The sequence below is a fragment of the Leptonotus elevatus genome, chromosome 13, assembly GCF_054856555.1.
Source record: "Leptonotus elevatus isolate MCC_2025b chromosome 13, RoL_Lele_1.0, whole genome shotgun sequence".
Lineage (NCBI taxonomy): Eukaryota > Metazoa > Chordata > Actinopteri > Syngnathiformes > Syngnathidae > Leptonotus > Leptonotus elevatus.
The window spans coordinates 3,053,287-3,066,755 of NC_141251.1; the positions used below are offsets into that span (position 1 = coordinate 3,053,287).

The 13,469-nt window shown below is 43.2% G+C and overlaps 1 protein-coding gene and 1 long non-coding RNA gene across 6 annotated transcripts in view; one reads left to right on the forward strand and one right to left on the reverse strand.

Annotated features, from left to right (window-relative positions):
• The window catches only part of rgs7a (regulator of G protein signaling 7a), a 64,774-nt gene that overhangs the window by 34,269 nt on the left and 17,036 nt on the right, over nucleotides 1-13,469 (forward strand). For 2 of the 3 annotated variants that reach the window (XM_086093409.1, XM_086093410.1), the window contains exons 3-5: nucleotides 5,862-5,958; nucleotides 8,473-8,523; nucleotides 12,168-12,274. In XM_086093409.1, the coding sequence (XP_085949535.1) occupies nucleotides 5,862-5,958; nucleotides 8,473-8,523; nucleotides 12,168-12,274 (255 nt within the window). Of the gene's footprint in view, nucleotides 1-5,465; nucleotides 5,607-5,861; nucleotides 5,959-8,472; nucleotides 8,524-12,167; nucleotides 12,275-13,469 lie in introns of all 3 variants that reach the window. The other variant, XM_086093411.1, reaches the window with a different exon arrangement.
• Nucleotides 1-13,469, reverse strand: part of LOC147163484 (uncharacterized) — a 61,432-nt gene that overhangs the window by 32,197 nt on the left and 15,766 nt on the right. The gene's annotated exons all lie outside the window — the stretch shown is intronic.

Here is a 13,469-nt window from a genome sequence, read left to right on the forward strand (position 1 = left end):
GGAATCGCAAGAGACAGAAGCTGTCATTATCGCTTTCTTTGGTGAATGGGTTTCGCTTGTATAGCAATTTTTTTTTTACCTTCAAGGTAGTGAGAGCATCGCTTTATTCACTCACTCGCCCTACTACATTACAATGCCGGTCAAACTTTGACATTATATATTATTTTTTGGTATCCGTGGACTTTTTTTCTTCACCTGTGGGAAGCTCTCAGTTTGTACCGTCTCCAAAGCGTTCAGTAATTAGCATGGTATTCTGTTTAAATTGCTTGCATTGGATTTACTAAAAAGTTCATGCAAAAATCTGTATAACTTCCGGATTCATCCATCTATCTTCTACCGCTTATGTGAGGTCGGGTCGCTGGGGCAGCAGCTTTAGCTGGGAAGCCCAGACTTCCCTCTCCCCCAGTCACTTCAACCAGCTCCTCCGGCGGGATCCAAAGGCGTTCGGCCAGCCGAGAGACATAGTCTCTTCAGCGTATTCTGGGTTGTCCCCGGGGCCTCTCGCTGGTGGGACACGCCCGGAACACCTCTCTGAACCAGATGCCCGAGCCACCTCAACTGGCTCCTCTTAACATGGAGGAGCAGCGGCTCTACTCAGAGTCCTTCCTAGATTACCGAGCTTCTCACCCTATCTCTAAGGGAGAGCCCAGACACCCAGCGGAGGAAATTTATTTCGTCCGCTTGCATCCGGGATCTTGTTCTTTCAGTCACGACCCACAGCTCGTGATCATAGGTCAGGGTAGGAATGTAGATCGACCGGTAAATTGAGAGCTTCCCCTTTCGGCTCAGCTCCTTCTTCACCACAACGGACCGATAAAGAGTCCGGATCACTGCAGACGCTGCGCCGATCTGCCTGTCGATCTCCCGCTCCCTCCTGCCCTCCCTTGTGAACAAGACCCCAAGATACTTGAACTCCTCCACTTGGGGCAGAATCTCACCCCCGACCCGGTAAGGGCACGCCACCCTTTTCCGATTGAGGACCATGGTCTCGGATTTGGAGGTGCTGAACTTCATTCCAACCGCTTCACACTCGGCTGCGAACTGCCGGATCCACTACACAAGCTAATTTCACATTTAAAATTTGACATATTTTCAAAAGGGATCTTTATGGAATGTACGTGTTTCATCTGGAAATTAGGGCCACCCTTAGACTTCATTAACTCACGACTCTGGTGGTTGCGCACATTTTTCCAGGTCACTCTTGGTGGGTGCAGTGTCAGAGATCTGGACCGCAGAATCGCGGTACCCTGGAAGTGCTGAAGGACAAAGCCACAACCTTTAGACTGAGAGACTCCACCATCGAAGGAATGGAACTATTGCCAGTTCGGGTGGTTGTAAAGCTGAATCATTGTTACATAAATGGATAGTTGAATAGAGAATTGAGACATCCCTTACTATGGAGAGATGGAATACTACTGCTTTCCTCTCTTACCATGGAATTCATTCCCCGAAGGAATGGATGAATGCCGGGATGTTTGGGTGGTTGGATGGATGGATATTTATGGCCGTTGGAAAAATGATAGTGAAAGGACTGATAGGGAATTGAACCATCCCTCTTGAGGGATGGCCGAGTTACTGCTACTTTGTATGTTCCCTTGTCTCCCGTTGCGATCCACTTTCTCTTTATACCTCAACATAAAGATAGCTGCATGGAATAGAGGATAGAACGACACTTTCTCTCCCACTTGAGACAGACTGCTTTGGTCTTCATCTCGACACGACATGAAGCCACAGCGGCTCCTTGGAGAGCTCTGGAAGGTGAATATTCACGCTGGTGGCATTTTAGCATGTGTAGGCGGTGGAACGTTTGGAGAGGGAGAGAGAGAGAGAGAGAGAAGAGTGAGGGTATTGATCAATGTCCCCGTTTGGTCTGAGGCTCTCGAGCCAACCGAGAGCAAAGAGGCAGAGAGACGGTTGGCATCATGTGACACAAGTCTTCAAAAAGCGATGAGATTAAACCAATTTGGATTAATTAGCAGAGATATGATGGCAGGGGGAAAAGGAGCTGATGTTCCGCCAGACATAAAATAACCCTTTAGCACATCTCACTCAAACGAAGCAACCATCTTGAATTCCCTTGGTCGGCGAAAAAAGCCACTTGCATTATTTTGTGATGAGCTGCTGTCACAAATTGTTTTCGCCTTTCATTATCGCTGCCTGTGTGCAACTTCCTATTAGCCAGAGCCCATAATAACCGCAATAAATAGCCAAGTGAGGAGAGCGTCTCCTCGTTAAAAATGAAAACTGTCTCTTGACTGCACCGCATTGCTGGTCCATTAGAGCTCCTGCTGTGGGGATTTTGGCCTTGCACATATCAATAATAGCCCATAAAAAACAAGCAGCAGAATGGCGACACACACTGACAGCTGCTTCAACGTTAACTTGAACATGCGAACAACTTTCAAAAGGAAGCGCCACAGACCCGGTACATGAATTGCTCAAGCCAAAATAGTCCGATTACATTTTCAAACTGAGCTCTTTCATAATCAGAACCCTGCTCGCAACAATGTGACCACAGAAATTCATTTTCAGACACACAAAACACTAATTTGAGCAATCTAATTGCTTTCCCTTTCCTAAATGAGCTCCACTGAAGTTTTTTTGTCTGGAGCGGAAACAATATTGTAGTGAGTTATATTCGGACATGTCCAAGTAACAGCGACACCGTCGCCCATGAAAGCTGAAATGTTCCACATGCAGACAGAACTCCCAACAAGCCACTTCATACACCACAAGACAATAACAACGATGGCAAAACGAACAAACAGTCTGGATACTGGACATCGTTTGTTGACACATTTCAAATCAAATACGAGTACAGGTTATATTGATCTCTGCTTGGTTGCCAAGGTTGAGCTAATCACTATGGAACAAAGTGCCCATTAGGGACTCCTCGCGCCTGTTTAAATAAGATCATATCATGTAGAAAGCGTAATCTCGGGATAGCCTTCTCTTACTCCATGACAAGTCATGTGGTGTACTCCAGGGACATGTATCGAGTCCATGATATTCCTTTGATGTCGCTCTTGGATGAAGTAGGCTATGAATATCTCACAAAATTGCTATTTTCTTTACACGAAAGTCTATCATTTCAAATCAGCAAACATTTTCACTTGTTCACGTAATAATAGTCTTCAAATGAGGAACAATCTTTTCTTTAATATGAATTAAGCCTGTTTACAATTTCAAATTCATCGCAGGGAACGTGATTTACCTGAAAGGGGTTAGGGACAAATTGAGTTTTTAATTGCCGATCGTATAAATAGTTGCTCCCTGGAGTGCCTGCCCACTCACCTAGCATGAAATAAAACAACCAAGTATCTGCCAATATCTGGAAATGTCTCTGAGCCACTCACACAGTATCGGCGCCCACGATCGGGCAGCTGAACTTCTAAATCTGCCATTGTCAAGCAGTAACAGGAGTCTTAGTACCAGACTATGTGAAAGCACAATCGCGTCCAAGCCAAAAGGTTAAGCACACACTGTATACTGTAAGTTAGCACACGCACCATTTATTTGCTGAACATGGAGGATGGAACATCATCTTCTCTGGAGGGAGTCTCAAAGACAGCATACATTTTCAGGAACACTACAATGAGTCACAAGATGATTTTTTTCTTATACAAAAGTCGCTACAAAGATCTGAAAATTTGACAGATATCTAATGAAAGTTAGAACACTTGGTCAGCGGCCATTAATGTTGGAACCTGCACCTGACTCTGGCTCCAGTCTCTGTTGTCGTTCGTCCCAAAATGTTCCAACCCAAACTCATCCAAGCAAGTCTTTGTGCTGCCGCAGAAAAGGGTCTTTCCCACAAAGTAGGAAAATAAGTATCTCAGTCAGATGACAATTTAAGATTGAGAGGCGGGAGTAGTGCAACCCTTGATTGAGTAATTCCCTTTTTATGTGCTGTGGTCTGTATTTACAATTCATACATCATTTGAGTTTCTTGGCACTTAATTCAAGGCCCCGCACCCTTCACAAAACTCCCATAACTTTTCTGTCACCTTGACGCATGCAAATGCTTGAATGCGTACGTCATTTGTTTCCCGGCGCGATTTTAATTTGTCACTCAGTCAAGCACACTGAAGAACTAAAATCTGTCTGAATTGCTGCATCTGCGCCTCTTACTCGACACAAAATATACCGTGATGGAGAATGACAGGAATGTCCACTTGACAGCACCAAAGAAGACCTTTTTTTTTTTCTTTCTTTTTTTTTGGTAGAGTGCAGCTAAGAATATGACAGCAACAATTGTTAGTCACAGACAATCGTCCGCCCCAGCCTGTGACCTGCAGACATGATTGAGCCATGTATGGGGTTCAGGTGGTAAAGTGGCTGGCAGCAATCACAAAGACGGTGCTTGAACCCAAGACGTTGCCAAAGCCTTCTATTTCAAGAGTCCTTATGGATGACTCTCAGACAGCAATTGCTCCTGATGAGTTATCCGCATATGAACGAGGTCATAAAACAGGGCTTCCCAAATGGAGCGGCTGGCATGAGACAACATGATGTTGTGAAAGGTTAGACTTGATAGTTTGCTTATCTGAAATTTACAATAAATTTGCTTCACTGTCAAATGGCACTGATTTTGTAGGGGGTGCAAGAATATTAGTTTGATTTTCAGTACAGTACAGTGTTTGTGGAATTCAAGAAAAAAAAACAGGTCTATTTAATTTCGCTAACCAAAATGATTAGTTTTAGTTATTTTGGTGAATTATAATTTTGGGTTGAAGGTTCAATTCCCAACTCCGGCCTTCCTGTGTGAAGTTTGCATGTTCTCTAGCTTCCGCGACACTCCAAATTAAAGACTCTACATTGTCCATACACAGTAAATTCCATTGAGTAAATTTTACTCTAATTAGAGTAAATTTTTATTTTGAGTGCGACCAAATAGACTCAGTTTTAGAGTAGGCTAATATTTGCACTTGAAAGAGAGTCAAATAAATAATTGGGGGGGAAAAGTCACTCAAGGGTTGAGGAACGATCTCACGACCTTCAGCTTGGGAGACTGCCACACTACCACCTGAGCTATGCCCCTCCTACTGACTGCTTATCTCCAAGAGGAGACACGATGTTTTTGGTCTCTTGGAGTTTGGAACATTCCATCTTTTTTTCTTTTTTTTTTTTCTTTGTTTTTCTTTTTTTTTTTCCTCTTCTCTTCTTTTTTTTTTTAAGAGCTCAGTATTGTTCATTCGGAAATGTCATCATCATTGCTCTTTTTTTTTATTTTTTTATTCTTTTTTTTTTAAAATATATATATATATATACATATACATATATACATACATATATATATATATATATATACATATATATATACATATATATCTATAATTTTTTTTGTGTGTGTGTGTGTGGGTGAGTATGTGTATGTGCGTGCGTGCGTGCGTGCGTGCATTTGTTAGCTCACCAGAAAACCTATTAGAAAAAATCTCATACCGTTCACCTAAACCGAACACCAGGAGACCCGAGGGGACCGAAGAAAACCAAGGAAGGCGAAATCCAGCACCGACCAGACATTCCATCTGACACGAGCGATATATTAACACACAACAGGAGCTGCATTGGCTCAGGGAGTATCTCGGCTGTCAACCAAGCTGAAGGTTGTGAGTTCGTTCCTCAACTCTTAAATAACTTTTATAGATTTTTTTTCCCTCCCCAATTCTTTATTTTACTCTTTTCCAAGTGTAAATATTACTCTAAAACGGAGTCTATTTTGTCCCACTCTAAATAGAGTCAAATTTACTCCAGGAAGTATCTTCGTGTTTGTGTGATTTTCCTTGTGTGTTTTTTTTTTTTAGTATAATCCACACCATCCTCTCAAATGTTGCCTCTTCTTTCCCACTGCTTCTCTCCAGATGGAGCAAGTAATAAAGCGCATGCAGGCGGAGAAAAATGGCATCCCGATCCGAACAGTCAAAAGTTTCCTCACCAAGATCCCCAGTGTTTTTTCAGGTGAGGCTCTCATCTCAACCTTTGTGGTCTCATTGTGCGCAGCGGCGCTCCTCACCTTGTGCTTCTCTTGTCATCCGTTCACCTGCTGGGCTCTCCCACCCGCAAAGCACACAGCCAGTCAAACTCCCTTTTGTTTTCGCCAAACAAAACACGCAAACTTTTGGCAATCCAGCAATGGCAGAATGTCAGCAATAAGACACCGGATGAGAAGTGGAGCGGGATCAAACAAAGTATACACTTTGTACTGTCATATATTATTCTGAATCTTCTAATGTGAACCTCTAATGCAAGTAAAGACTCTTCAATATGCTTTTCTATTCTGTAGCCACAGATTAATAGCAGGTCAATTATGAACACTTACTCAATTTAAGCTAAGGCTTTTAACCTTTTAGTATTACTAATGAACCATTTATATTGCAGTCCAAACCTACAATGCACTTCTCTCCTTCCTGTGAGGGCCTTGTTCTTTATAAATGTGCACAAGTATATTTTCTATGTTACTTTAAGCAAGTGCACAGTCAACAAACACAATCTTGTATCCATTAGTCTCTTTTTTTGTTAGCTATTTTTTTTCACCATGCAGGTTTGCCCTCACTTTTATTAATGAGCAATGTTACAACCTGCTTCTAAAATAGTCAGCTCGGCTCTTGCACGCACACGCAAATATCGCTTATATTAGGCACCATATTAACCAGGTCTTGTTTGAAGATTACCTTACACGTCACGTTTAAAGCTTGCTCTCGGAGACGTAAGTCATGTTTGACAGTGTGAAAACAGGGTTTGCGCTAATGACGGTAATCCATGTGAAAGCTTCTCCGGTTCTATGGGGACGGCAAGAGGGCACAAGGGAAATAGGAGCCTAACAAACATTAACAGCGGCCTAACACACGTAATGGCGGACAGACTGACAGACAGCCGCGGGGACCGTCTGACATTTCACACTCTCGCACTCTCACCTGACAGCTCGGTAGACAGCAATAACCGCTCAGAAGATATATTTATTTATTATGAGATATATTTAGACCAAAATGACACAAGTCGCAGGTTGTGATAGGGTGTGGAAAATGGCCGGGGGTGGGAGAGAGCAGAAGGTGCTGCTGTGCACTGCTCTGATGTGAAATGACTGTAAATCAGGCATGATAATTACGGTCTGGTGAAAAATCGAGTGCCGCCATTTCATCTGTCATGATCCTGTTCTATCTACTACTCATTGGTTCCTTTCTTCACACGGTGTATGACTGCGTTTGCTTACTACCACTATTTTGTGCTGTCCCGTCCGGCTCCTTTTTACTATTCGTCATCCCTTACTCAAAGGGTGAAGCACTGCCTGGCTCACGCCGTCTGTCCTGTCCTATTTGCTACTTAACTCGTCCAGTCAGAGTCGAATACACCCCGGCTCAAACCCCTGTCCTGTCCTGTCCTTTCGTCCTCTCCGATTTGCTGCATGTCCTCTCACAGGGTGTAATTCTGGTCTACTACCTTTGTCCTGTTCTATTTGCTCCTCATCATGTCCCTTCCTCACAGGGTATAGAACTGTCTGGCTCCCTATCTCTGTCCTGTTCAACCCTGTCTTGTCTGGCCACATCCTGTTCTATTTGCTACTCATCATTTCCTCACATGATATAGTCTGTCTCACTAACCCTGTCATATCCTGTGCTTGATGTTCAATTTGCTACTCAGCACATCCCTTTAATTTCTGTCCTAGTTGCTTTCTTACTAGCCCTGTCCTGTGCCATCCTATCCATTTGCTACTTGCAGTCCACATATATAGCAAAACAAATCTAACTCCTTGGTAATATTATTGTTCTTTTTGCTCTGTTTTATTTTCTCTGTCTGTCCCCTCTCAAACCTCATTCTGTCTTACCGCATTTCTAAAATAAAACCTCAACACAAACAACAACAACCGAGGTAGTGCAGTACTGTATATCAAACTATCCTGTTAGTAAAATGGTTCCAGCATGAAAAGGCATACAGCTCCACCATATTGCATGACTAAGCAGTTGAACAGGACAGGCTTAAAAAGAAAGAGAATAAACAAAACAATACACTTGAACAATAAATAGCAGAAACGTGGCTCTCTTAAAGATAAATGGAACAGGACCATAATTCAAGTGGGTTATATTATTTACTGTTGGCGGTAAAGTTCTTTAAAGCAAAAGGTTGTACCGTTTAAAGCCCACTCCATAATAATAAAGCTAAGCTCCTATAAGAATTGTTTACTGTGAGTCATCCTCAATTGTGTTGTTACTGTATTTAGTAAGCGCTCCATTATGCCGCCGTACCTGTGGTCATTTCAATTAACGGGATGTGGCTATGAAGTGGCTGTCAGAAAATAATAGCTGGGATGTCATCCGGCCACGCCGTGGAAGGCGAGAGGAATTGATATGCGCTGTGATGATGATGGACAGCAGGAAGGGTTAAGAGTGTTGTCGCCATCATTTCTAGAAAAATTGCAAAGATGATGATGTCTGCGTTTTCATGCTGTATTGCTGATGCTGTTATTTGTCCTTTCAGGTTCTGATATTGTACAGTGGATGATCAAGAATCTAGACATTGAAGATCAAGGTAAGAGAAGATTATTCCTCCGCTAAGCATAGTGTACATACAGTAGTATTGTCAGGATGGACGTGAGAGGTTGAGGTAGTGAGACAGGAATGAAGTGCAATATGAGAAACTTTAATGAAACATAGGGACAACGGTGAGCAGACAACCATGGCTTAATGGGGCATGACTGGACTGGTCGCCATGACTTGACAGAACGTGAGTTGACCGGTCGCCATGACTTGACAGAACGTGAGTCGACCGGTCGCCATGACTGGACAGAAGGTGAGTCGACCGGTCGCCATGACTGGACAGGATGTGAGTAGACTGGTTGCCATGGCTGGAACGAGCGTGACAGGACCTGATTTGCTTTGACTTGACTTGCTGTGGAGTGACTTGACTTGGCTGTGACGAGGACGACTTGGTTAGCTGTGACGAGGACGACATCGGTTAGCTGTGACGATGATAACTTGGCGGTGACGAAGGCTACTTGACTGTGGCGAAGGCTACTTGACTGTGGCGAAGGCTACTTGACTGTGGCGAAGGCTACTTGACTGTGGCGAAGGCTACTTGACTGTGGCGAAGGCTACTTGACTGTGGCGAAGGCTACTTGACCGTGGCGAAGGCTACTTGACCGTGGCGTAGGCTACTTGACCGTGGCGTAGGCTACTTGACCGTGGCGAAGGCTACTTGACCGTGGCGAAGGCTACTTGGCCGTGGCGAAGGCTACTTGGCCGTGGCGAAGGCTACTTGACCGTGGCGAAGGCTACTTGACCGTGGCGAAGGCTACTTGACCGTGGCGAAGGCTACTTGGCCGTGGCGAAGGCTACTTGGCCGTGGCGAAGGCTACTTGACTGTGGCGAAGGCTACTTGACAGTGGCGAAGGCTACTCGACTGTGGCGAAGGCTACTCGGCTGTGGCGAAGGCTACTCGGCTGTGGCGAAGGCTACTCGGCTGTGGCGAAGGCTACTTGGCTGTGGCGAAGGCTACTTGGCTGTGGCGAAGGCTACTTGGCTGTGGCGAAGGCTACTTGGCTGTGGCGAAGGCTACTTGACTGTGACGAAGGCTACTTGACTGTGACGAAGGCTACTTGACTGTGGCGAAGGCTACTTGACTGTGGCGAAGGCTACTCGACTGTGGCGAAGGCTACTCGACTGTGGCGAAGGCTACTAGGCTGTGGCGAAGGCTACTTGGCTGTGGCGAAGGCTACTTGACTGTGGCGAAGGCTACTTGGCTGTGGCGAAGGCTACTTGGCTGTGGCGAAGGCTACTTGACTGTGGCGAAGGCTACTTTGCTGTGGCGAAGGCGTCTTGGCAGTGGCGAAAACGACTTGACGCAAGAACTTCCCCACATAACATAGGCAATGCACCCACACCGACTGGACAAACACAACAGACTAAATACACTAACACTAATGAGACACATCTGGGGAAGGGAAGACATACACAGGTGGTGGTTAGACAGACAAGGGAAGAAACCAGGAACACAAGACAAAAAACACCAACCACAGACAAAAACCACAAGAACACCCATAAACAAAAACCCAATCCCCACTAAACCGAAACATGGCAAGTATTAGTAGCCAAGTCATACAATTAAAGTAGCAGTACACTGTATAAAAGTACGTTTATAATTTCACATGTACTTGCGGATGAAATAGCGAATTTTGCCGTCTATCACCAAAATGCACACAAACAATCTATGTAACACGCTGTTGCAGTAATTATTGTCCAATTAAACTGCTTGGTCGTATAATGTGTAATAATAACAAAAACTCTTTGCTATAATGAAGATGCTAGAACTCTTCCACGCGCCATTTGTTGGGTCCCCAGTCCATTTGCATTTTGGCAACAAAGAGGTAATATGATTAAATGCAAGGAGGGCTTCACCAAAGGAAACTTGGCAACTTGACTCCTTGTCCAACATTTAATCAACTCGAACTACAAGCCAACCGTTATTCATTCTTGTACATCTATTTGATAAATAACACACATTTTCATGAATATTCATACCGAGTACAATCACCATCCCTCCATTTTCTATCCGAGCCGACTTCTGGTGAGAGGCACTTCTCATACACAGAAAAAAACATCACATTCACACCTACGGGCAATTTAGAGTCTTCATGCATGCTTTCATACTTGAGGTCGGAGCAGAGGGTTCGAGCTCAGAAACTCAGATCCTTGAGGTAGATGTGCTCTAAATCCCTCGTCCTGCGTGACTGTACAGTATTAGAGCACAAAATAATGCATACACTAAAGAGCTAAAAATGTGCGCGCGCCAGCGAGGTGATTATATAATATAATATAATCCTTCAGGTTACACCACAGAAGGGAAGTGTTTATACGTAAACGGCTTTGAATAAATTATGAGTCATCACTTATTGATGAATGGACCGCTGTTGCACACACACACACACACACACATGCACGCATGTGCCAGCTGCAGATACATCTGTGTGTGCCCCAACAACAGAATTCCACCACGACGTCGCTGTACGATTGCCCATTTGTAGTCAGACATTTCGACTTTTTAGCTTAGGACAGTCAGAGAGTGTTTGGACTGCGCGTGGTGATGCAAACAGGTGGCCAAAGACATGATGCAGAACAGGACTGATGGCTTTTTGACATCATTAGAAGGTTAGAGCGAGAGATGTGCGGCAGGTGAAGGGCACGGATGACGACGTTGATGATAATGATGATGGTTACTTGCGTGTTTTCATTACGTGATGGTTTAAAATAAAGGACGGTTGAGCGAGCGCCGTAGGAAGCAGATTTTCTCCGCGGCCAGCCAGCTAGGCACAACATGGGTGATTGGACTGATGAGCTCCTCCGCTTCAAAATGAAGGTGGCCTCATCAGTGAGCGCGCTTCTTCTTGTGTTCGGTGCCAATTGAGACATGGCCGTTCTCAGTGTGATTCAACGCACAAGTACAACCACAATGATGTGGACGTATTGTGAAATTAATACATCAGTGTGAGTCACAACCAATGTTGTTCTAGTTAACGTAAAAACTAAAATTCAAAAAGTAATTTCGTTAACGAAATAAAATGAAAATTCTACTTTGTATGTTTACAAAACTAACTAAAACTAACTATAATTATAGCGAAAATGTCCTTCGTTTTAAACTTTGGTAATTAACTCATTCACTCCCAGCCATTTTCACTGAAGCAACCTGGCTGTTTTACTGGATTTTGACAAATTTTGCAAGGCCCATAGAATATTGTGTACTATTGCTATAAAAACATGGAACCTACCAAAATAAATATTAGAGTCTCTTCCTTCATCAGGAAAAAAAGTTTGTTGCAACATGGACCTGGTTGATCTCTTATACTCTGCTGCCACCTGCTGGCCGTTTTTTTTGTAATAACTACCATTGCTTTAAGCGTCCTCTTCAGGTCAGACAAAAACTAATACTGAAACCAACTAAAACTAATAAAAACTAACAGAACCACCCTGAAAACTAAAACTAACTAAATGTATAAAAACTAAATAAAAACTAACAAAAATGAAAATTCCAAAACTATAATGACCCTGGTCCAAACGTAGCATTGTTTTTCCCAATATGCCAACTGATTATTGTAACCCCCTGTAAGATGCTACTACGTGTAAAGCAACAGAAAGGCAAAAACAAAAGTTATGGAGTATTTTACTTTTTCTTCTTCCCAGTTGAGGCCCTTCACCTCGGAACGCTGATGGCAGCGCATGGTTACTTCTTTCCCATCTCAGACCATGTCCTCACGCTTAAAGACGACGGCACTTTCTACAGGTTTCAGGTGAGAACGAGGCGCAACATCCTCACGTCACAATTGTGCAGCTTGTAATTAATTTATTTCTCCTTCACGCGCCTCCATTCCTAAACACAAAGAGTTTGTGTGGAAGCCGTACTACCGCATTAGGAACGCCTCTCAGTATAATCCCATTCACAACTCCACAATGTAAACCTTGGAAATTAACCTCTCGAGAAGATTTGATTAGAATAGAGAAACATAAAGGCCAGATTGAATGCAGGGTTGTTGAGTTATATGCATTTTTTTTCTTCGCCGGGCCTCAATAAATCAACACATACGGTACAGTGCGTCCCAGGTTGACAACGGAGTTCCTCTTTTACTGTCGAGACTCAACCCAAATTTGTATGCAAGTTGCAACACGTTTTAGTCTATTGCTAGCCAATGCTAATGTAGTAGTAAATTCAAAGTTACAGTAAATGCTGTAATTGTATGTATCATAAATACAAAAACAAATCACATTAAAAACGGCACCATGTGACAACGTATTCTTACGCCATGCTGCGACCAATCACTAACCTCTGCTAACTCAGTGGTATAGTCATAAGTACGAAAAACACTACTTAGGTTATTCATATACAGGAATCCAATCTTCTTGTCCCGTGTGATGATGTATTCTTAAACTGCTCGACACAGGATCAACTGTTGATATGCAATATCTTGTTAGCGAGGGGTCTCACACATTTGTGATAATGTCATAGTTGAAATTATAAATATAGACAAGAATTTAAAAACAATATACGAAGAATGTAACTTACTAGGGCTGGGTTAAAAAATAATAATAATCAATATTGAATTGATATTCTTTTTTGAGCCTGATATTGATCCATAAATCCATCCATCCATCCATTTTCTGTACCGCTTGTCCTCACAAGGGTCGCGGGGGTTGCTGGAGCCTATCCCAGCTGGCTTCGGGCAGTAGGCGGGGTACACTATGAACTGGTTGCCAGCCAATCGCAGGGCACACAGAGACGAACAACCATACTCACAATCACACCTATGGACAATTTGGAATAATCCATAAATCGATTATTTTAATATTTCTTTATTCCCATAAATTAATGAGAAAACAGAATTTTAAAGATTTTTTTTGGGGGGGGGGGCATCTTACTGTTTTCTTGTCCACATGAATTTAAAAGTATTTTTTATATTAATGAAAGACTTGATTTATTGCACTTTCAGA